The 25,538-nt window shown below is 34.7% G+C and overlaps 1 protein-coding gene across 1 annotated transcript in view; it reads left to right on the top strand.

Annotated features, from left to right (window-relative positions):
- Positions 1-25,207, top strand: part of LOC123564686 (uncharacterized) — a 108,361-nt gene extending 83,154 nt beyond the window's left edge. The window contains exons 33-48 of the mRNA XM_053537347.1: positions 1,635-1,762; positions 3,813-4,087; positions 5,444-5,671; positions 7,399-7,500; positions 8,106-8,221; positions 12,670-12,835; positions 13,403-13,675; positions 13,952-14,437; positions 16,049-16,175; positions 18,119-18,378; positions 19,739-19,910; positions 20,366-20,492; positions 21,109-21,932; positions 22,597-22,810; positions 23,088-23,213; positions 24,588-25,207. Coding sequence (XP_053393322.1) covers positions 1,635-1,762; positions 3,813-4,087; positions 5,444-5,671; positions 7,399-7,500; positions 8,106-8,221; positions 12,670-12,835; positions 13,403-13,675; positions 13,952-14,437; positions 16,049-16,175; positions 18,119-18,378; positions 19,739-19,910; positions 20,366-20,492; positions 21,109-21,932; positions 22,597-22,810; positions 23,088-23,213; positions 24,588-24,783 — 3,820 coding nt within the window. The 3' untranslated portion in view covers positions 24,784-25,207. The remainder of the gene's footprint in view (positions 1-1,634; positions 1,763-3,812; positions 4,088-5,443; positions 5,672-7,398; positions 7,501-8,105; positions 8,222-12,669; positions 12,836-13,402; positions 13,676-13,951; positions 14,438-16,048; positions 16,176-18,118; positions 18,379-19,738; positions 19,911-20,365; positions 20,493-21,108; positions 21,933-22,596; positions 22,811-23,087; positions 23,214-24,587) is intronic.
- The last annotated feature ends 331 nt before the right edge of the window (positions 25,208-25,538 follow it).

Below are 25,538 nucleotides of genomic sequence, written 5' to 3'. Positions count from 1 at the left end.
ATTTTAATGCGCATGCGCTCTTTACGTGTAGCAAAAAGACATAAAATCATCATTATATTACGAATTGTTTTACCACAATAAAGAAGATTTTCATCACACAATTTATTGTTCACTATGCCTTGATTAAAGACATATATGTTATTAATCATATCTTACCTGAGAAGCCAGCTTTATTCTTATTTTCGTCAGAAAACAACAAGCATTCCGAAGTCTAGATCCACTCACAAAACAACTATAAAACTTGTTCCTTACATTTGAAAATGTCATATATTCTTTCATTTTATCTGTCAAAGGTGTTTTCTTTCTTCAGACTTCAAATATATGTTGTACATATTTTTCTCCAACTTGAATGATACCTGATCAATTCTTAGGGGACGCGGCGCTTAGTCATTGAAGTTGCTACTTTGAGTAATATACGGGAAATTATTATGTAACTACTATGCAACTGACATGATAAAACATAGGTCATCCTGGTGATCAAGCTTGTTTGTAACTTCTAGGATGTCACCTAATTAGACCAGATCACATCGGTTGCAGTTAATCTGTAAACCCATCGAAAATCTTTAGTTTTTTAATGTTTAAAATCTATACATCAGCTTCTCTTAATTGAACTTTTAAGTTTTTAATTCGACTTTTACTGATATTATCATGTAAGCTAATTGCAGCAGTTGTAAGTTCCGTCAGTTCATGTTAAGAAATATCCTTACAAACATAAGCTTTTTTTTTAATTGACAGAAAATATCAATTTTTTCATTTTTCTTTAACCTGTATTTGGCTAGATTAAAGATCAACATTGCTGAAAATTAGTTTATTGCCTGTTCATCATGAATTTCTAATCATCAGTTATAATGCGCGTTAGTTGATTTTGACCAAGGCAGTTGTAGATGTGCAAAGATTTACATATATTTTCCTTTGTCCTGCAGTGGTAATTTATTATAATACAGACTCATATTGATCGAATAGATTGAAATGTGATATTACTTTAACGTAGTTAATATTGTGCGTCCATGTCTTTTTGCCCTACGTATAGTGCGCATGAACGAAAAATTTATACCGTTGCTAAGGATCTCGCCACGTGTAAATCCATCTATAAATGAATTGCACAAGTAAGTGTGTTTCGTGAACTTAAACTTGGAACGTAACTGTTCTTTTCATCGTTTGGGTTTATACTATTGACAGTGTCACCCGTGACCTTAAAAATGTCATTTTATTACTTTATATTACATACTTACTTACTTGCGTAGTGATTCTGAAATGTTAAACAAAATAGATACTAAGTTTGATCATTAGAGAGGAAACTGAATACAAAGTTAACCTAGATAAATGTAAAACCATAACAAACATTATTCTTATATACCTCCCAGTTTTTGTATATAACTGGTTTGAAACCTATCCTTATAGATTTCTTGGTAAAGCCAGAGTAATTGATATACTATTACACGTTCCTTTTAATCGTTGGAATGGATTTTTAGACCTTTTTTCGTAATCACCACCCTTGCATATTAAACCGAACAAGACGAAAGAATTTGGAAAGACAAGATTAATCTGCTGGTTGCGAAATCCTTTGAATGGAAATATTTTAATAGACTTTTAAAAGCATATGGTTACTAAATTGCATATGACTTATTTCATAGACTGAATGACACCTCGGCATTTATTCAGCTTCTGGTTCTTGTAAACTATATTGACAAACCGGAAATTGACCAGACGAGATCCAAAGTGAAGCATGTCTGCAGTATACCATCAGATACGTCATTAGCAGGTACAGTAACAAAATTGGTAGCCCAGTTTCGAGTCCGGGAAGTCCGGGGACCGCTCCTTGCTTAGCAAAATAAAACTGGCCTCTGAGACATGAGGTGCTGAGAGTTATTAATTTACATACACGCTCAAAATAAACAGTTTAGTCAGTACTAACATACAAGTTTAACTAAAACACAAAATAAGATTTCGATTTACCACCTCTATAGCCTAGTGGTAGAGCGTCCGCTTTGAGTGCGGAATGCCGTGGATTTGATCTCCGCTCGCGTTATGCCAAAGACATGAGAGATGATACCAGTGATGCCTTGCTTGGCAAAATGAAACTGGCCTCTGAGACATGAGGTACTGAGTGTCATTGATTTATATGCACACTAAAATTAAACAGTTTAGTACAACTATAACATAAAATAAGATTTCGATTTACCACATGGATATACTATTGTCAGAGCATCTGCCTCGCGTGCGGGAGTTCGTGGTTTGATCCCTGGTTGCGTCATTAAAAAGACATGACAGAGGGTACATGTAACTCCCTCGCTTGTCGCTTAGCATTTAATCTCTTTTCTTATACCCTCTTGGCGATGGAGTCCATAAGGAGTGATTGATATTGACATTGTAGAACTTGCTTCAAAATCGACCTAAATAAATTAGTATAAATTAAATTAAGATTTCAGTGCATTTATAGATTTAACTAAATAGCTGCGGAGAAACTTCAGTGAAAGAAAAGACAGTTATAAATTTCAATACACATCATCAGCCTACCTGTATTCCGTCTTGAAAGCTAAGAATCCAATAAATTGCATCGATTTACATTGAAATAAGAACGATTTAACGTAACGTACGTCACCAGAATGAAAAAGGTGTACTTAATTAAACCACTGCTCCTATTTACTACAGACCAAAATTCAGTTTTAGACTGCGTCTTTTAATATCATTTCCATACCCAGGAACCCTCCTGATTTACTTTACTGACTAAGCTTTTGTTTTCTGTATAAGTTATAGAATATAAGATTCTTTCACTGGTTGTTGGTGCTGATAGGAATACCTGGCTTGAGAATAACTGTTTAGGTAGTAACAAGGCTTTGTCGAGTTTACCGCGTAAACAGTTACCCGAGAGCCTGATATTCCAATTTGCAATTACAATCAATGATAGAATGTTTTTCTTGCACGCCATACTCAGCATGTAATAGTAAAAATGAATGAAACAAATGACTTTCTTATGACACGTTTTCTTACAGTAGCGTATTAACAAAGCGCGGGAACTTACGTCCGAATAGGAGACAAAGGCAACGCAGTAGTGCCGTTTTTGTTTTATCCTCTGCAGACTAAAACTTCTATAGTTTCTATATAAAAATAGTTCTAGATTTGACGTGTGATTTTTCTTTGCTGTAGTGTTGTGCTGACAAAGAAAGCGTACATTAAATCTTCACTTAGTGGAGAAGAGCTTTCCATAACATGACATAATCGCAAGGTCTTTTTTGCAAATGATATTATACAAAATTAACTGTACAAGCGAACATGTCGTTCAGAGTGAAGGACTAAGTATTTACGATATATGTTAACAAGTACCTTGCAATTTATTCGATATTGGAAATGCTTGGTTAACGTATCCGAGAATTGGTTGTATATAGAACACACTCGTATCTTCGAGACTGCACCAAGGATACTGCTCGCCTGTATTTGCCTGAATCGAGAGAGTTTAGCTTCTTCCATATTGGACTAACTTGAGCTTGGTTCATATCATATCATCAGGAACAATACCCGAATCAATGAACATATTAATAATGAATGTGATCGGGATCAGAAGAACGACAGCGCTATCCATAACAAATTTATAACGGATTCCGTCTAATCCGTTGATGCATTCAGTTTGCATAATCCCTTTATAATAACCGTATTTACTTTTAAAATATATGGTCGTCGTCTTCTTACTATGATAATAATTTTTGAAAATACATGATGCTATATTTCTTAGCAGTTTGGCTTGTCCGAATATATGTGAATAACTATCATTCAAAATTCTAGCATGTGTTTTTCATTTTTTCCCCTTTTTATAGGAACTTATGGAAGCGCATCCGAGCCGGATCCGTATACTTGCTTTGTCCCTGCAGAAATTGTGGCAGAAAACACTGGAAAATATAGCATAGCTGTTCGACAACTGCTCCCCAACGAACTGAATAATTATAAAAAGATAGAGGATCTACCAACAACTGTTCCAACAGCATGGAAGGAGAACAAAATCTTCACCACAAACTATGTTATTAACCCCGTAGAAGTTACGTGCCCTTATTTTAATGATGGGGAATCTGAGGCAAGAACGGATGGTGTCGTGGTGAGAAATCGTTTGTTTTTAATCTTTGAAATATTTACAATGCTATCTTTTGGTTGATCTTTTAAGGCTTATCTTGGATTAAGATATGAGTTAAGCATTCATGTTTGCACATTATATTCGATGGGAATTTTATTCCGAGAATCTTAAAAACAAAAAACATAATTCCTTGCTTTAGGTTGTCAAATTGCAGAAGTTTGAAAGCAATGGTTTTTTGTAACTCTTTTTACCTTTATGTTCGGGAGATAAAACCTAGTGATGCTCATATAAGGTTATGAATTAAGGTAGTTCTTCACGTTTGATAAACCGGAGGTGATGGCGTAACGTCACGTAGAATAAAGTCTTGATTCGACGGAAGGAAATGAAAATCACTTCATGAATTAATGGCAACCCATGAGTAAATTTATTGACACTGTCACTATCTTTCTAAAATAAAAACGTGATAGTAAAACATCTGACACGTTAAATGATTCAAAATGATGTCTTAGAATTAGCTTGAAATGTGAAGTTCACTTTCAGCATGGTAAAATATCTCAGAGATAAGCACACGTATCGGACCTATATATTTTATTTCACTACGTTATAGGCCATATGTTTATCTACGACTTCGAGAAGTTTCATTAAAATCTATATTGTGGAAAAATTTCTGTTCACGAAAATGTTATAAAGTTGTAATTTTTCCATAGACTCCCATTATGAAAAATTGCGAGAGGTCCAAATTTTTCAAATCAGTCTAGCAAAACGTCTTAGTTTAAACATATTTTATTGCTCATTCAATATATACAAGCATATATAACAATTATACAAACACAAGCAAATAAGCAAATGGGTCGGGCCGCAAGTTCTTACAACATCAGATGACGGCCCTCCCCAACAGATATAATACAAGACATCAATCACATGACCCTATCGTTTTTATTTGCTGAATTTTGTAATTATATTCTGAAGGTTCGAAAAATCAGGGTGTAAACAAATTCTACATTGTAGAAAAAAAATGGATCCGAACGTGCAGATTTACCTTAATTTGGAGACACATATTGAAATTCTATGACAAGGTTCGTCTTGAAACGGAGGAGCGTTTGAAATTTAGTAAACATATGGACGTAGAAAGTTCGAGATAGCTAAACATTATCCCAGTTCTCATTCATAAATGCAGTTATTGTCTCATTTCCTGTGAGAACAAAAAAGGTCTTTCAGTTTCCTGTGTTGCACAGATTCATCACGGTGAGGAATCGCTCGTTAAATGTTGAGAAAGAGTTAAATTTTGATACGAATTGTTGGTTAGATTAATTGATTACAGTTGCATGACATGATCTGTGTTGTAACATAGTTTTGTATTGTTGTTATTTCTATTTATAGCCCAGCCCGTTGTCTAACGAAGACGCCGTAGTGTGTCAAACTAGTCACACTACAACATTCGCTGGTGGATGGGCTGTCGCCCCTAACACGATAGACTGGAATTTTATCTTTTCCAATGCAGACTTCTTCAAAAATCCAACTTTGTACATCACGGAAATAGTTATCGCAATAGCGTACATTATCGCCATGATCTGGGCGCGAAGGAAGGATAGACAGGACCTGGAAAAGGTTATAATAAGTATTGGGTATACATTTTAACCTTTAGCCTGTTAAATTTCTTAAATGGACTGGTCTATCATTTCATTTAGGCAATATCATTTATTATTCGAAGGTTTGTTCACTGAAAATTTGCTGACTGAATAGCGAACAGTGCTGCTCATGATCAGCCTGCACAGATGTACAGACTGGTCTTGGTCTTCACTGTTCGCAAAGGTAGAATCACTTGCCGTCCGCAGGCTAAAGGTTGAAGGTACTGCACTCTAGATTTTGGCTATAATGACCTTTCTTTAAAATTAAATTTTGTTATGTTATGAACTTTAGAAATGAGTTGTTGGTTTTAAACAGACTATTCTTAAAACTGCTGAGTCAAGAAAAAACATGTCTAAGTTGGGAATCGAACCCAGGTTGCTTCGGCAATAAAAAGTTCCATACCATGCCGACCAGAATTCGTACTTAACGACCATGCCGGCCAGAATTCGTACTTAACGACCGTATATAAAAACAAGCTTTATAATCAAAGTAGTTTACCTTCGGAACCGATGATAAACACTTTTCAATTTTGTATGGAAACCAATTCTCAAGTACTTCCATAACATATAATCTGTCAGTAACTACGTTTCAAAGCCTTCTTAAGAAATACAGCAATAATTTCCTGATGCCCATAAATTTTCCGTTTTCCTGTGTTGTCGTTCGATCTTACAGATTGATCAAAAAGGTCAATTTTTACTTCGTGCAGTCTCTACACTATTTCTTTTTCTGATCTTACCAGCAGTGGCGTCATAGAATATTAGTTTATACGCATTCTAGTTTCTTATTTGCAACGGCTCTTGGGATTTTTCCGCACCATAAGTTTGATTAGTGTTAGTTTTGCTAAAAATGTCATCAGAATCAAAACAATGGCCTTACGTTAAGTTAAATTTACTGATTTATCCGGGTTTTTTTCGTGTCACTAAATAACAAGTTACTATATATGAACAAAGACGTTGCAATATTACTGTTTTGTCTTGGCTCCGTTAAGTGTCACTAAGTTATGAGTTACTCGATATGGGTAGAAACGTTGCACCATTGCGTAACGTAAATTTTTATGTCTCCCACCACACAGTGGTGTGGGAGACATATTGGAGTATAGGCGTCCTTTTGGTGTCAAGAAAGCGCTTGCACATGTGGATTAAGTAAACAGTATATAAAGACTGACTTACTATTTAGATGATTAGGCAGTTGTGGGAAACGTGCGCTTTTCTCAAAAGCATCTATAGTTATTTACTGTTTTGTCGGTTACGTTTAGTGTAACAGAGTTACATGTTACACGGTGTGGATAGAAACGTTGCACCATAACGTAACGTTAGGTTTGATTTACTGTTTTACTCGGTTTCGTTTCGTGTCACCAGATTACAAGTCGGTCGATATGGACAGAAACGTTGCTAAATTACGTAACGTTGAGTTAGATTTACTGTTTTACTCAATTTCGTTCAGCTAAACTAAGTAACATGTTTCTTGATTGCACCATTACATCTGTTCTACTGCTTTACTCAGTTTCGTTTAGTGTCACTGATACATGTTACTCGATATGGATAGACATGTTAAAAATACCTTCTAAATTTTTTATACTGATACATGTATTTGAAATGTATTTATAATATAACTTTAGTAACTAGTGAAAGTTTATTATTTCAGCATTGTCTCATGCTTTTGTTTTGTAATTGTAATTTGACAAAAAATAACGTTACCGATTGTAGCTTGGTTTGGCGCCATTACTTGATAACGACCCACGGGATAAATATTACTACGAGATCATGGTATCAACCGGAATGAGACGAGGGGCTGGAACTGAATCAAAGGTAATCTATGATGGTTAAATAACAATTTATTGGCGTAGTGGGACTGAAATAAATTCATTATAGAATTTTGATATTATCCTAAAGTGTACTAATATTTTGACGTTGACGTCCTTTTAAGTATGAAAGACACGTTGCCCGAATCGACAATGTTTACCTTATAGAAAAGGGAAACAAATGTGGATGTTTCAGAAGAAAAAAAAACATTTAATGAAAAGAATAATAACTGTGCGATTTTCCCATTTGAATTTATGAAACTCGTTGAACAAAATGATAAACTAAGAGGCTCGTAAAATCAATATGAAAACACACCCCTGTAATATCTTACACTTACTTAATAATGACCAAATTCACAGATAGAATTGATTGTCGGCTCATCCAGAGTTTTTTTTTTTTTTTTGGTTTGGTTGTTTTGTTGTTTGTTTTGTTGTTTGTTTTTTGTTGTTTTTTAATGATGGATACTCTTCCAAATATATCTTATACAGAACAATAAAAATATCAAATAGCCGAAAAATACCAGTATTATGTTTTACTTGCAACAGAGGATGAACTTATTGTGTGTGCAAGTTTTATATATCGCAATATAAATATATATATGTATATTAAAGGTACACTTTATCCTGTCTGGCGAAGAAGAGGAGACAGACGTGAGAACATTTGAGGACAAGAAACGAAAGATATTTACACGCGGTAGCACTGATGGATTCCTCATGTCGGTTCCAGAGTAAGATTTGTTGATGGTTCTTTTTTTACGCCATACTTCTCCGAGACGATTTCGTACTCGGTCTACTCGAAGGACAATATGTCTGAAGTTATCTTGAAACCTCCACTGATTAATTATGGAAGATGTTATATTTTTGCGAAAAACAAATTAGACGAATTCGTAAGAGGGGTGTCTTTAATTTACTAAATTAAAGATATCCAACTAAAACATTTTATCTTTAGATATTTACTTCAAATGTATAAATTCCTCAAATTAAGTTTACATATAGAACTAGATGCATAATTAAATGTCATACAGTATGTAACAGTTGATTGTTGAAAACAACAGCCAGTTTTCAGTGGCAGTACACATTTATACTGTGTTTATCTGTAATGTATATGTTACGCGCATATAGCCAATCTGCGCATTTGGTAAATCGCGCAGCGCAAATAACCAATTTGTTATCTGCGCAACGATTTGTAAATCGGACAACCTTATATATTTCTTATATGCGCATGGCAACTGTCTTGCGCGTTTAGTAAATGAGTCTGCGCTTTTAACATATGGATGATATCTCCCGATAAAATTGAATATCATTAGAGTGTTAGACTTGTAGGCCTACATAAAATTGTAAAACTGACGGTGATCAGGCACGTGTAAAGGTGTGAATTTATAAAGAAAAAGAAAAACATTTTTTAAAGTAAATGAGCGTATTTATGCGGTAATTTCTCACGTCCCTGGTAGTTTATGGCCTATAAATTTCTGTTGACGACGGTATTAAGAGTCATTTGTCATAGGTGTTAAAAAACGTTAAAATGATACAAAATATCCCAAGTATATTTAATAACACAAGTATTTTTTTTTATTTATTTTTATACCTTTTTTTTACTTTTAAACGCCGTAGCCTGTGCGGGATGTCGATCCTGCGCTAATAGAAAATCTGGAAATTACTCTGATAATATGCATATCTGCCATAAACCATGCTAACTTTTACATTGTTTAACAATTACAGACTGATATTGCAAATCTTGGTTTTAAAAATGTGTCATAAATTTATTTCAACATCATTAAATTCATGGGAGTCGGTCACCTGGTTTCAATACTTGCAATATGATACAATATGCAATAAAACTCAAACATGCGTGAAGGTGTGATTTCCTTCGGATAGCCACATCGTCCTCTCTATTCTTTTTATAACTAAAGTATTTTACTTCATTCGATCACACGCAGTCATTTTATACCGAATATAGAACATAAAGGAGAATTACATAACAGACTGAATTGCCACACACTTACCACATTTCACCATATCGCTTTTCTTTTCATCATATTGAAAAAGCGCAATTCTTTTTACCGACGTCAGCATATCTCTTGACATGACCAAGATTAAAAATAAAACAAAAATAAGCAGAATTAAAAGACGAACTTACAGATCTTTTATACTTATATAATTGTTAAATGTTTTATAGTGAGATAAATAGAATGAATAACTAATAAAATTCCTCAAAATGTGAACGAAATTTTACATTTTGTAGGTGTGCAAGATGTGTGTCCTGCGCTAATAGAAGTCTGAAAATTACTCCAATAACTTGAATATCTTTTATAAACCATTTTAACTTTTACTTCGTTTTTCGATAACATTCTAAAAATGTAGCTTTTGAAAATCTGAATATAATGTTTCATCCGTAGCCTGCGCGGGATGTTGTTCCTGTGCTAATGGCAATTTCTGAACTGACGTTAATATTTGCAAGATATTTCAATTCTAAAAGATACTATTTATGTAACTTCATAAAAATGTTTTCGGAGTAGAAAAAAAAATTAGAAAGAAGTGTGATTTCCGTCAAAACGAGAACGAAATATTACATTTGTTATCTGTGCAAGATGTGTTTGCCCTGCGCTAATAAAAATCTGGAAATAATCCTGATAACTATGATATCTTTCATAAACCATGCTAACTTTATCATTGTTTTATGATTACAGGCTGAAATTGTAGCTTTTGCCAAATGAATATTTTGTTACATCTGTATCCTGCGCGGGATGTCGGTCCTGCGCTAATAGCAAATCCTGAAATGACGTCGATATTTCAAACATATTTCAATTCTAAAAGATACCATTTATGTAACTTCTTAAAAAATGTTTTCAGAGTAGAAAATAATTAGAAAGAAAAGGGGTTTTCGTCATAACGAGAACGAAATATTACATTTGTTATCTGCGCAAGAGTTTAAGTTAACATAGTTCATGAGAAACATTCAAGTTATCAGAGTAATTTCCAGATTTATTATTAGCACAGACACACATCTTGCGCTGATAAAAAATGTAATATTTCGTTCTCGTTATGACAGAAATCACTCTTTTTCTATTCATTTTTCTACAGTATTCATTTGAAAGTTACATAAATAGTATGTTTTATGAATGAAATATGTCTGAAATACAGTGTAATTTCAAACTTTGCTATTAGCGCAGGACCGACCTGCCACGCAAGTTACAGGTGTAACATTATAGATCCATTTAGATTTGTAAAAAAACCTATAGTTTAAGTCTGTAATCGTAAATCAAAGTAAAAGTTAATATGATTTATAAAAGATATTCAAGTTATCAGAGTAATTTCCAGATTTATTATTAGCGCAGACACACATCTTGCGCAGATAAAAAAGGTAATATTTCGTTCTCGTTATGACAGAAATCACTCTTTTTCTATTCAGTTTTTCTACAGTATTCATTTGAAAGTTACATAAATAGTATGTTTTATGAATGAAATATATCTGAAATACATTGTAATTTCAAACTTTGCTATTAGCGCAGGACCGACCTGCCACGCAAGTTACAGGTGTAACATTATAGATCCATTTTGATTTGTAAAAAAACCCTATAGTTTAAGTCTGTAATCGTAAATCAAAGTAAAAGTTAATATAATTTATAAAAGATATTCAAGTTATCAGAGTAATTTCCAGATTTATTATTAGCGTAGACACACATTTTGCGCAGATAAAAAATGTAATATTTCGTTCTCGTTATGACAGAAATCACTCTTTTTCTATTCATTTTACTACAGTATACATTTGAAAGTTACATAAATAGTATGTTTTATGAATGAAATATGTTTGAAATACAGTGTAATTTCAAACTTTGCTATTGGCGCAGGACCGACCTGCCAAGCAAGTTACAGGGGTAACATTATAGATCCATTTTGATTTGTAAAAAAACCCTATAGTTTTAGTCTGTAATCGTTAATCAAAGTAAAAGTTAATATGAGTTATAAAAGATATTCAAGTTATCAGAGTAATTTCCAGATTTATTATTAGCGCAGACACACGTCTTGCGCGGATAAAAAATGTAATATTTCGTTCTCGTTATGACAGAAATCACTCTTTTTCTATTCATTTTTCTACAGTATTCATTTGAAAGTTACATAAATAGTATGTTTTATGAATGAAATATATCTGAAATACAGTGTAATTTCAAACTTTGCTATTAGCGCAGGACCGACCTCCCATGTAAGTTACAGGTGTAACATTATAGATCCATTTAGATTTGTAAAAAAACTCTATAGTTTTAGTCTGTAATCAAAGGCCTACTCTTTATTCAATCGATTTTGTACTATAAAATAATAATAATAATAATAATAATAATATAGATAAGATCTGTAAGAATTTTCTTTTAATTCTGTGACTTTTTTATTTCATCTTTTATCTTAGACATGTTGAGAGATATGCTCCCGTTGGTAGAAAGAATATTATTGGGAAATTTCAAGATATTTCAATATAATAAAAACGGTATTTTGCTAAGTGTGTGCTCGGGTGAAGTAGAAAATTATAAAAATAGCCCAAAACATACCAGGGGACGACGTGTGCAAGCTGGAGGAAATCACACCTTCACGCATGTTTGGGTTTTATTGCATCTTGTATAAGATTGGAGGTATTGAAACCTGGTGACCGACTGCCGTGAATTTACTGATGTAGAAACAAATTTATGACACCTAATTTAAGTATCGAGATATTCAGAATTTGACATCTATATTTATAAATAAATTGACCAACTGCATGATTTATCAAACACGAAATGCAAATTTCTGATATATAAAGTTACATTTGTTATTTGCGCTGCGCATTTGGTAAATCGGGCAGGTTAAATTTATCCTGCGCAACGATTGGTAAATCATTGCGCATATAACCAACTTACAAAATTTGTTATATGCGCTGCGCGTTTGGTAAATCGCGCAGATTGGTTATTTGCGCTCAACATATACAATCTAATGCATAGTACTGTTTATACACATAAACTTGTTGATTTTATGGTTGCATACACTATATAAAGTAATTGTTCATGTTCTTAAATATGAAATTTGGATCTAGTATACAAGTTACTTGTGGGCATAAAATTTATATTTCATTTATTAGCCCGTGGGGTATTTTATTATCTTCAAATGTGTATAAATATATACAAACAGCTGTAGTGATCATTATCTATAGATCAATTGGAGCACTGAACTATCTCCGGATCTGGCATGACAACTCCGGCAAAGGACGTACGGCGTCTTGGTACCTGAATCACGTGATCGTGCGAGACGTACAGACGGACAAGAAATACTACTTCATCGCCAACAGATGGTTTGCTGTGGAAGAAGACGATGGTCAGGTATATAATTTCCGCAAACGCAGATATAATGTAGAAGTAGTTTTTTTATATTCTTGAATGTTAACATATTTATAAAGTAATATTCATTAAGAGTGATCATTTACCATTATATTTGGATTTCTTAACTTTTACGGTATATCAGATTGCTTTTTCACTTTACGTATAGATTCATTTGAAAATATTCCTGCATGTCATGCATTTAAACTATCTGTTATACCAATAAAAAGTCAAGAGCAAGAACATATCTGTCTGTAACTGGTTTGTCACAGTATTTTTAAAAAGACTTTAAACCCAAACACACACACGCACTCACGCACGCACGCACACACCGTAATTTAAACTCCTATAAAGTATAATAACCCTTTTTACTTTTCATGAGGGCATTATTATACGTGTATATGTAATAATAAACATTTACTGCGCCAACAGTCCCAATCCCTCAATAAAATAGTCAATCTAAACCATTGGGGCGTAGTTTAAGCATAATTGAAGGCTATTATTGATTTTGTATTTTCTAATTAAAACTGTTGATAAACAACATAAATAACTAACTTGTTATACTTTCAGGTTGACCGTGTCATTCCAGTTGCCGGCAAAGAACAAATGACTGAATTTTCTCACCTGTTTGCTGAAAGAGCGACAAAGAACCTTAGTGATGGTCATCTGTGGTTTTCAGTAGTTGCTCGACCACCACAAAGCCGGTTTACCCGCTGTCAGCGAGTCTCTTGCTGCCTCTGTCTGTTGTATACTTCAATGCTTGCTAACGCTATGTTCTATGAGACAGCGACTTCGGATGCAAATGCTTTTCAATTTGGACCATTTGCACTCACATCAGAACAGGTACATATTTTAAAAGAAGGTACTTGTGCTTTTTCGACATTTTGAAAAACAAAAGCTTTCATAAAAGATAAATATGCCATTTGGAGCGGTAATAAAGATGCAAAGAGCTGAAAAAAAACTTCTCTCATAAAACATATCAAATATTTTTAGTGTTATTTTTTAGTCTAAAAAACTTAAAAACTACTTGCCATTTGAATTCAAGTGAAAAAGTTTCATTTTGATACTATAATGCAGATTTGATTACCTGTTGAGTATGCCTTTTCATATATATTTCAGATTTTCATCGGCGTTATGGCAAATTTGATAATATTCCCAGTAAACTTTTTGCTCATCACGCTCTTCCGGAAGTCCCGTCCACGCAAGCTCCGGCCGTCTCGCGTAGAAGAGGCGATAAAATCCAAACCAGACCGCACAACATCAATGGCCGACGTTAATCCACGAGTGAAAAGTTCTCTCGATTATGAAAGACCCGGATCTTCATTCCTTATGGAAACTAAACGCTCACATTCGTCATTGTCACGTCCAGAATCTTCTATGTCCACAACAAATGTCGATGCTGGTCACAAGAAGAAGAAAAAGAAGTGTGAGCTCCCTTGGTGGTTCACCATCATTTCTTGGATACTGCTATGGATCGCCGTACTGGTCTCCGCGGCCTTTGTAACATTCTATGGAATCATGTTTCAGGATATCAAATGTAAGAAGTGGATAACATCCATGCTGATTTCATTCTTCACGTCAGTTTTCTTCACGCAACCAATCAAGGTAATTCAATTTCTCTGAATTAGCAAAATTGTTAAAACCGTACATTTCAGACCTCAATGGATAGTCACTTTTACGATGGGCTATCGCTTATTATTTTACAATTTACTAAATTCTTGCATAAAACCTTTTTTCACTGGATCCGGGCATGTAAATTGGAAGAATCATGTATTTACAAGGCAATGCACTTGTGTTAATACCCAATCATTAGTTTTGAAACGCTGTGTCAGTGCCGAATTATTCTTGCTTCGGTATTTATGCTCTTTCAAAATGGGTGTTAGGAAAAGTTCGTCGATAACCATGCACGTATTGAATCGCATGTAATTTATTTGAGCCGTGCCATGAGAAAACCAACATAGTGGGTTTGCGACCAGCATGGATCCAGACCAGCCTGCGCATCCGCGCAGTCTGGTCAGGATCCATGCTGTTCGCTTTCAAAGACTTTTGTTATTAGAGAAACCATTAGCGAACAGCATGGATCCTGACCAGACTGCGCGGATGCGCAGGCTGGTCTGGATCCATGCTGGTCGCAAAGCCACTATGTTGGTTTTCTCGTGGCACAGCTCATTTTATTTAGTTTATTTTAGGAATCATATTATCGAATTTGGAAAGTATCAATCGGTATGGTTTTTTTTCAAATATCTCACAGAATTCATATAAATCTTGGAGGCAAACCAACAAGTTGAAAAAGGTTCTTACTCAAAAATATGTTTTTATGCCAGAATAGTGACCTTTGTTTTGTGTATAAACATGTGCAGTAGCCCTCTGGATATGTTTGTGACCTCAGGCTTCGGTCTCAGTCACCAACAATACCGCGGGCTTCTGCAGACGTAAATACACAAAAAAAACATGTATTACCCCTATATACATATTGGTGTAACTTATCAATGAAGTTGCATTTGTCTTCGGTTTGAATCATGGGAAATGTTTGTCAACTGCTTGTGAAGAACAACTTAGAACAGGAACAGATGTTTCTGTAAATGTTACCATATACTAATTCAGTTCCTTCTAAAAACAATTAAGTCTTGAGATCTCATTTTCATTACTTTAGAGCATTTCAATGATACGATAACTATATATAGGCAGGTAGTCTGCCGTGTCTTCTTACTAAAAAATTAAAAAAAATGAAATGTTATTTTTTATATAGATCAAATAATCCGTTTTGAAAAACAGCACCCTCTGCAAAATGCTCTCTTGAAAATTACTGTTGCGCAATAACGCGTGGACATTTTCTAAATGAATAAAACTGTAGTATGGAGATGGTCTAGATCTTTTCTGAAATCAATAAGTAATAAAACTAAGCCAGATCAATATAACTGCCACATCCCGATATGACTGATTATACCATATTTCATCCACAACATGAAACTTCATTTTGGACCACTAATACAATACTGAATAATCACATACTGTTTGGTGTAAACAGTCCTAAACGTTTTGTAGATGCAGGCGTGTCCGTCTGTAATGTTTCCAGTGAAAAATAAGCGTAGAATTAAAAGATTATAACATTTAAGGGTCCATGTCAAGTTGCCACCTTGTAGGAGTTCCTATTTTCCATTATATTTTAGCTAATCATAAAGAATCAACCTCAATACTTTTATCTTACATTTTCAGGTGTTCCTTCTTGCCATCATATTCTCACTCATCATAAAGAATCCAGGCGGAGATGAGGATGACGATGATGAAGAAGCCCCGAAAAAACTTGAAACCGATGAAGAGTACCTACATGATGAAGAAGACGGTATGAATAAAAGATACTTTTCAGTGCAAAACAAAGCCAAAAATGACTGTTTAGGCCGCTTATGTTGCTAAAAATATAATGTCAGAACCTTAACTAATTCCAACATAAAGTTTTACTGATGATTCATGCTCTATAGTTACTAATGCAATACAGTTAAAAAGTCCTCACAAGAAATCCAATAAAATCTAAAAAGTCCTGTGGAAGCATAGAATGCAACCAAGCAGAATAGCAGATTCGGTTTGATTGAGTCTGTCCTGGAGAGGTAATTAAATGTGCAACACCTCTCACGTCCCTTACCACCGGCTTAAGTGGAACTGTATTACATGTCTATTGTATAGATTCCATGATTCCAAAGGACCAGAAAATATAACAACATTGAACCCAAGTACGAGCAGACTTTTACAGCCGCCACACGACACTTAAAAGATTGCTGTTGTGATAGTTAATAAAATCTGTAAAAAGATCCTTTGGCAGAATAGCAGACTCGCACTCTAAAAATTAGGTGATATATCAGGGCAGCTCCCTTTTAGATTTCAATTAAACAAAGAATTGCAAATTCATCTAAACTATAATCAATTAAACGAAATATTAGTATAATTTCTGTATTCACATGCATGCATTGCATAATAAAGCAGTTCAAGAAACATTTTATCAATAATTGCTATCATTGTTTATGCACCCTACCCATATGCAGTAACATTGTCAATACAGTTTTGTTTTATGAATCCCCGATGAATGTTTTTCCTTGGATACACACATTTGGTGTTCAGTCCCTTTTAACTCCAATGCCGACTAGTTTGTTTCAAAATATTATACGTATAAATTTAGTTGGAAATTCTATGTTCTGAATTTTGACACCTATGTTCTGAACTTTGACACCCCGATGCTTTTTGACTAAGATGGTAAAATACTTAAGGTAGCCTACCAGTACATCATAGAAAAATTATGATATTCAAAGCAACCATTTATGCTAAAGTATACCAGCAGTAGAACAAAACAGCATATGATACCAGTTACGGTCATAACACTTCAGAATTCCAGATGCAATATCTCAAAAATATGCCATGATAGTTTGGAGGACTTTTTTTCTGTGTTTCGTTTCCTTACATACTACTGATTCCACACCAAAAGTTTTATGTTGGAATAAGTTCAATCCCCAAATGTTAAAATGACAAGCCTTTAATTGAAAACGTTACACGTAATGATTTTACTTTAGAGACCAGACATCTCGATCCATTGCAGAATAAATGTAACTGTTCATAGTTTGGACTCATGGGTTTATATTGGGAATACCGTTTAGAGGCAATATTAATTGTATCTGATGAGAAATGAAATGCAAACCAACTCATAAAACAGAATAATGTAAAACAGGTTGAATGTCTCCCTGTAAACAAATATGAATTTCATCAAAAATTTAACACCTGATCATTCATACTTATTTATGCTCATTGAGTGTTTACTGTTTACTACATGTTAGATTTCCACTGGAGGTAATGTTAAAATTTGATTTTCCTATCCTGGTTGCCAAACCAAGATATAATTATTTTAGTATAAGTATTATTTTATAAACATACTTAGTCTAGGGAATAAAATAATCGAAAATAAATAAATTTCGAAGTTTTAAAACCTGCATTATGGTACAGATTCTGTTATATCCCATTATTTATGAATGCAAATTTTATTGAAATTGGCATTACTCAGCTTCTATAAAAACAATAAAATATACATTTCTTATAGGGATCTTACTCTATGTGATGGATCTTTTCGTTTCCTTAAATAAAGGTCTAACAGAATATACGAAAGCAAATGTCATGAAATATTGCTTAAATGTGATTTACCACCTTTAAGAAAGTTACTTTGACTTCATATGTTTTTGGATTATTATTCTTCAATTCTAACTTAGTATTATTGTGACCCATTATGCCGTTTTTACTTCACGACAGAGTTTGGCTTTGTTACCCCACGTAAACCAATGTATAAACCCAAACCACCTGACACTCGATCTTTAGAGGCCGCCAGGAAACAAAGACTGAAAGAGATACAGATGTGGTCAGTCATCAGAGAGATTTTGTTCTATGCTTTCTTCTTGTGGATACTGCTCGTAATAAGCTATAGGAATGTCAGCACGAATTCGTATAATTACAAACACAATATGCAGAAAGTGTTTATCCTAACGAATGACACCAACAAGGCTTTCTCTAAGGTAATATTTGTTCTAATTCTTAATCTTGATTATTCCAGCTGTTATTCTTTGACATATTATTAACATATTATTGTTTTGTTTTTCTCGAGATTAAGAGAGAACTTGCTTAGTATCTAGTTCTTTGCTTATAAAAGTATTCTCTTGTTTATCGACACGTTTATTTAGTTTGAACATGTGTTTGTTATGCCCCCACTTTGGAAGGGGCTTATAGATTTGCCCTTGTCCATCCGTCCGTCCTTCCGAGAATGTTGTGTCGAGCCTAGCTCCAAAAGTATTTGACGTAGAGTCACAAAACTTTACAGGAATGTTGGTCAGCATGTGTAGTTGTGCACATGGGGTTTTGCGTCTGGATTCATTCAGTCGTGTAGGAGTTATGGCCCCTGACTGTAAAAATTGGTCATTTTAATGTTGTATCGCGCCTAGCTCCAAAATATTTGACGTAGAGTCACAAAACTTTACAGGAATGTTGGTCAGCATGTGTAGTTGTGCACCTGGGGTTTTGCGTCTGAATTCATTCAGTCGTGTAGGAGTTATGGCCCCTGACTGTAAAAATTGGTCATTTTAATGTTGTATCGCGCTTAGCTCCAAAATGTTTGACGTAGAGTCACAAAACTTTACAGGAATGTTGGTCAGCATGTGTAGTTGTGCACCTGGGGTTTCGCGGCCGGATTCATTCAGTAATGTAGGAGTAATGGCCCCTGACTTAGTAAAAAATTGGTCATTTTAATGTTGTGTCGCGCGTAGCTCCAAAAGTATTTGACCTAGAGTCACCAAAGTTTACAGGAATGTTGGTCAGCATGTGCAGTTGTGCACCTGGGGTTTCGCGTCCGGATTCATTCAGTCGTGTAGGAGTTATGGCCCTGACTTAGTTAAAAATTGGTCATTTTAATGTTGTGTCGCGCGTAGCTCCAAAAGTATTTGACCTAGAGTCACCAAAGTTTACAAGAATGTTGGTCAGCATGTGCAGTTGTGCACCTGGGTCAGGTATCTAAAAATCTCAAGAAAGCGTATATGTTTATATGTACATTATATATGGTTATTTTTTGCATTTTTTTAAATAGCAACATATTGTTTTCCCAAAGTTGATCTGTGTCCTTTGTCATGTAGTGGGGGTATCTGTGTCCCATGGACACATTTCTAGTTTACTGTTGAATGGACTATGTATTTCTAATACAAGTATTTAACGTTTCATTAACTCCGATTTAACAATTTAATTAATGCTGTTTTTTTTAGATCATGCTTTAGGTCTCCGTGATCACTGGCCGCTAATATGAATCCTTGATATAACAGTTATTGCTCATTTATATTTCTGTATACAAAAGTGTCAAGCTATTTCTTAACCTTTAGTTCTGTTTTCTAGGTGAAGAATACCAATGATTTCTGGATGTGGGCAAAGAGTGGAATGTTGCGTGGTATTAGAGCTGGACCGTATTATAACAACTTCCCGCCATTTTACATGCGAGGGTATATAAATGACAAACAGTCCCGGCTGATGGGCTATGCTATTCTTAGACAAGTTAGGACCAAACCAAGTATGATAATGGATCGTTTTTCGTTCTTGCTTTCTCGTCTTTCTCTGCTTTAATACAGACAGAAAACTTGCAAAATTGAAGTTTTACAAAAGGCATAAAAAGAATTAAAATGAAATTTTTAAGGACATAGGGTTTTTATAATGTTGTAGTGCTTTAACTAAAGTTTCTACATACATAGTGAGACAAACAGTTCTTAAAGCCACATATTTAAATCAACTGAATTTTAAGCATGAAAAGTAACTAAAAACAACAACAGATTATACGTAGATGCCGTGACTTGGACCGGTGAATTAAGTCATGATAAAATATTTTCCGAATTTACTGACTGTTCTAACAATAACGCTTGCCATATATCTAAATTAATAATTCCAGCGAAAACAGAGCTTTTCCTTGTAACTACTGATTTTGTTGTGATATCATTTAAAGGAGTAAGTTGTGTGTGTGTTTTTTTTAAGATACGTGTACAATACCGAGCTATGTTGAGGGTATTATTGACGAATGCAACGGTGGCTATGATATCGCTGAAGAAGAAGACCAAGACTATGGTGCCGGATGGACTTCTATGTCAGTTAACGGTACCAGGTAAGCAGGGCTAGTTTTATATTCATTATGTTTCTAGATGAACATTTAAATTATAATTCGGTCAAAGCAGAATAGTAGCGTACCTTAACATGGGCTGTTAAGGAACATCCCTGAATGATTAATTTTCGATGCAGAAATACATTTTATAACTAACCTCTGATGGAAGAAACAAAATTCTCATGAAGATTTGCTACATTTAATTACCTTTCTAGATTTATAAATAATCCCATGAAGAGAAAAAACTGAGTGTTCTGTTGGATATTACAATAGTGCCTAATTACCAATCCTGCATTTATTTTATCGGCTATGAATCAGAAGATATACCAATTTTTGCTATTCCTCTTTTCGATAATATAAGATATAATTTCCGTAAGGGAAGCAGACGAGATTTTCCAATGGTATCTAGTTCTGTATATATCCAGTAACGAATTTCGAATGTTATAGAACTTGAACTGAGGTTTCTTGAGAATATAACGTTTTGGACAATTTGCTCTCTGATACCTTTAAGGATATTGGTGTCAATGGTAATAAAAGCAATACTTTACACTATAATATACTATAATTGTATAATTTACATTTTGTTAAATTATTGATAATGTGTTTCTGTTTATTTCAGAGAGGAATATATGTACAAGACTGCCTCTTCGCTAGATAGCTTTCCGTACTGGGGTGAGATGGCATTATACGGTGGAGGAGGATATGTTGTCAAGCTTAACAAGGCTTATGAGGACATGATTGACGACCTTGATCAACTCGAAAACGAAGGATGGGTCGATAAATATACAAGAGCTGTTTTTCTGGAGTTCACGGTCTACAATCCTTCGATAAATCTCTTCTCCGTCTCCACACTACTAGCTGAATTTATACCAAGCGGTGGTGTATTTACATCGTTCAGATTCGAGCCGTGCAACTTGCTTCCGTATATGAATTCTGCTTTGCTTTTTCAGATCATATGCGAAATTGTCTACTTCGCATTTACTGTATTCTTTGTTTTTAAGGAAATAAGATATATCATCAAACAAAAGAAGGAATATTTCTTACAGTTTTGGAATCTTGTTGACCTAGGTATTTGTGCCATGTCGGTAACTGCTATTGTAATCTATTTCTACCGCCTCTTCTGCATCAAAAGACTAACCGAATACTTCAATGAAACTCACGGAAACGAGTATATGAAATTCCAGTACGTAGGCTATTGGAGCGAAATCTTCAACTACATCATTGGATTCCTGGTGTTCTTTGCCACTCTTAAGTTCCTCAAGCTCCTTCGCTTCAACAGGAAGATTTCCATGCTGTCAGACACCCTTAGAAACTCGAGCAAAGATCTGATCCACTTCAGCATAATCTTCAACGTCGTTTTTCTCGCTTTTATCCAAGTGTTCTACCTTGTCTACATGTCACATTTAGACATCTTCAAGACATTCGTCAGCTCATGCGAAGCTGGTAATTGTTAAATTTATAACAACTTATAAAATAGAAAATATTTTAATGATCTTGTAAGGGCCTCCGTGGCCGAGTGGTTGACGTCGCTGACTACAAATCACTTGTCCCTTACTGATGTGGTTTCGAAATCTTGCTTAGATTGTAGGAATCTTTATGTGAGGAAGAGATGCAACTGGTTTGCGGAAGGTCGGTGGTTCCACTTAGGTACCAGCTCATGCCCGAAACAATGCCCGGAACAGTCGCCATGTGACCGGTGTGCGACTGTAAACTTTACAAAAGTAAAAAAAGCGAGAAACTAGGTCTCTCATGCTCTTATGGTAGAGTTTTTGATTCCTTACTAGCAGGTCGCAGGCATCCTGTCTCTACCAAGGAGTCACTATATTTTACATATCCATAGTGATATATATTTACCACGACTAGTTTTACCTAAATGAGCAAAATTCAGTCATATTTTACAGATCACCATGAATTGGCAATATAAGTATTGTGCAGAGAACAGAGAAGCTGTACCACTACAGTCTGGTCACATCAGCCAATCCTAGACTATCATGAAAACATGTACACTATATAATAAGCTAGAAAACGTTTGTAAGGGTTTTTATTGAAACATCTACACTAGAGAGGAGTTCAAATATATGTACAACTTTGATTCACTTCTTTCCAGGTATTGTTATGATGATGGGAAAGTTTGACATCTATAACATGCTTGGTGTGAACCAGTGGCTAACTCAGATCTTCATATTCTTGTTCGTTGTCACGGTAACGTTTATTGTCGTGAATATGTTGCTGTCCATCCTCAATGACACATTCTCCGCTGTCAGGAACGACACGGCGAAACAGCAAAATGACTATGAAATTGTTGACTTTATGCTTGGAAGGTAACTAGTACAAATATGTTTTTATTGTTCCTACATAATCTACAATGGCATCAAAAGTTTGATCCACACATAAAGATTCTAGCATTTTTGTTTTCATTGTCGGGTTTTGAAGCGAATCGAAAGTGGTAGAAGTTTCAATAATAATGTAATGAAAGTTGAAAAGACATAATTGTTATCAGTGGTGGAAGTGCTTTCTAGTATCTCAAATTGCTCAAACTGGACCCGTTAATTTATACAATGAAGAAATTGTGAATTAAAACCATAATTTGCATTTAAGATTTAAGATGTGGACAGGAATTGGCCGAGGCAGTACAACAATATCACCGACTGAAATGGAAGAGAGGAACAAAAATTACAGAACTCTGGAAGGACAGATTGATTACTTCCCAGATCAGATTGACAGGTAAAGTAAATTGTTTTGCAGATACTATATAATGTAAGTATGTGAACTCATGGTGCTGAGGATAAATGAAAGAATTTAAACATTCATTTTACTAAAAGGCTTTAAAACATTAAAAGGAAGCGTTTTCGTTCTAATAAAAAAACCGAAAGGAGAAGCGGCCAGTTTCCTGCAAACTGGAGTATCCTCTCATGGGGGTGGGGGGAGCGATTTTTTTAAAAGTTATTGTTTTAGGTTAGGTCTTTAGTTCTGGTTGAAGATAGATAACGCAATTTCCCCGCATGAGAATAGTGGCACTTACTACTTTAATAAGTTTATCGTAAGATTGAAACACTATGTGTTAAACCATTAGAGGATTGAACCGTTTTAGTTAAGCTGGAGAAAAAAATCTACAGGTCTCCCACAAGCAGGCAAAACTCCGCGCGAGCAAAAACACATGGTGAAAAAAGACAATGATTTATCAGGTGCCCGATTTCTTTTGATGCCGCCCCCCCCCCCCCCCCTCCACGCCCCGAAGCTGGGCATATTAAAATCGTACTCTCCATCCGTGTGTGCGTGCGTCCGTCCGTCCTTGTAAATTCTTGTCCTGGCTGTAACTTTGTCATCCATAAAGGGATTTTGAAATAACTTGACATAAATGTTAACCATAATGAGATGACGTAACGGTATCATGCGCAAGACCCAGAGCCCTAGCTCCAAGGTCAAGGTCACACTTAGAGGTCAAAGGTTAACAAGGTCTGTTTCATGTCCGGTCCATTACTCTGCCATCCATGAAGGAATTTTGAAATAACTTGGCATAAATGTTTACCATAATGAGACGATGTGTCATGCGCAAGACCCAGACCTCCTAGCTCCAAGGTCAATGTCACACTTAGAAGTCAAAGGTAAGCAGGTGTTGGGTTCACTTCGGGGGCATTTGTCACCAATAGTGACAGTTCTTGTTTCGCTTTCCTTTTATTATTAAAGATAGTTCACCTAAATTATTGTAAATAATTACTCTGAAGGTGGTTAGGATTGCGAAAATTCCGGATTTGTAAAACTAAATCTGTATTTTGATGTAGGATATTGTACATACAATACTAGTAAAGTATATGAATGCTGTCTAGCACTTAAGTTTTCATGCTCATGATTCTGAATAACTAATGCTTTTGCATTTTTGTCTTTTTAGGGTTTGTTCTGGTAGGAGACGCATTCAAAAATACTTCAATTGTATTTGAATTTGATTTTGGATCCAGTGTGAGAACAGTTAATTAAAATGTATTATTACTGTAAAAAACTAGTATTCAAGATATTTAGGACATATAAGGACCAGTAGGATTTTCAATTTATTCTATGGTTGTGACTGACTATGTACGAAACATATTTTTTTTCTTGCAGGTTCTTGGCGTCAATATCAAACATGTACATGGGAGATGCAAAGTTTGACGATTTCCTGCACAAAGGAATGGCCAAGAAAATGGCAATGAAAGCCCAAGCCCAAGAATCGGGAATGACTCATCCGGCTCCTCGGTATCCTGGTGCACTGCGCATCAGCCATGGCGCCCGCGGAATGACTGACGTACAAACTGATTAATGGCTGACATCATTTCAGCTGTTTACACGTGTTTACACGTGATACCACATCCAAAAAAAGGGCGAAGAATAACAGACATGAAAATGAAATGTTTATGTTTTTCTCTTTATTAATTATTGAAGGTTGATATGTAGTTAATTATTCTCGTTTGATATACTTTTCTCTGTTCATGACTGACTGTTGGAGACCAAGCTTATGAAGAACTTTTTTATATTTTATTCTGAAGTTAATCATAAAAGTAATAGCTGATAATTTGTTTTTATACTCTTTACTTAAGGTGATGTTAAAGACATAGCTTACCGTGTATTTTTGTACTTTTCTCTTTAACTGTATGCAAAAGACATAGCTTATAATTCTCTTTTCTGTCCTTTTCCCTAGACCTATATGTTTAGAAAAAATGAAATGATCTACTTTTTTTACACTATGTGTTGTCCTTAATTGTTTCTATAGGTCAATAATAATGACTCCGTTTTCTAAATTTTTCTCTAAATCAAATAGTTAAAACAAAGTTTTTGGTGCGTTTTGTTAGTCGTTTCTCCAAAGCCATTTGTTTACTGATAAACATTTTTTATACTTTTCTCTAAAGGGTACCTTTGTCGTAGATCCTCTGTTTTCATATGCGTTTCTTGATCCGATGAGCTATAAATGTATCTTTCGATCTTCTACTGTTCTTCATTTTTTTTATGTTGAGATCATTTACTCTCTGTAAAACAAATACAATGTATGTAATTTACTAATGTGATATGTGACCAAAT

This window comes from Mercenaria mercenaria, chromosome 2, assembly GCF_021730395.1.
Source record: "Mercenaria mercenaria strain notata chromosome 2, MADL_Memer_1, whole genome shotgun sequence".
Classification (NCBI taxonomy): Eukaryota; Metazoa; Mollusca; class Bivalvia; order Venerida; family Veneridae; genus Mercenaria; species Mercenaria mercenaria.
The sequence above is the reverse complement of the archived record's forward strand: the minus strand, read 5'-3'. Positions and strand labels throughout refer to the sequence as shown.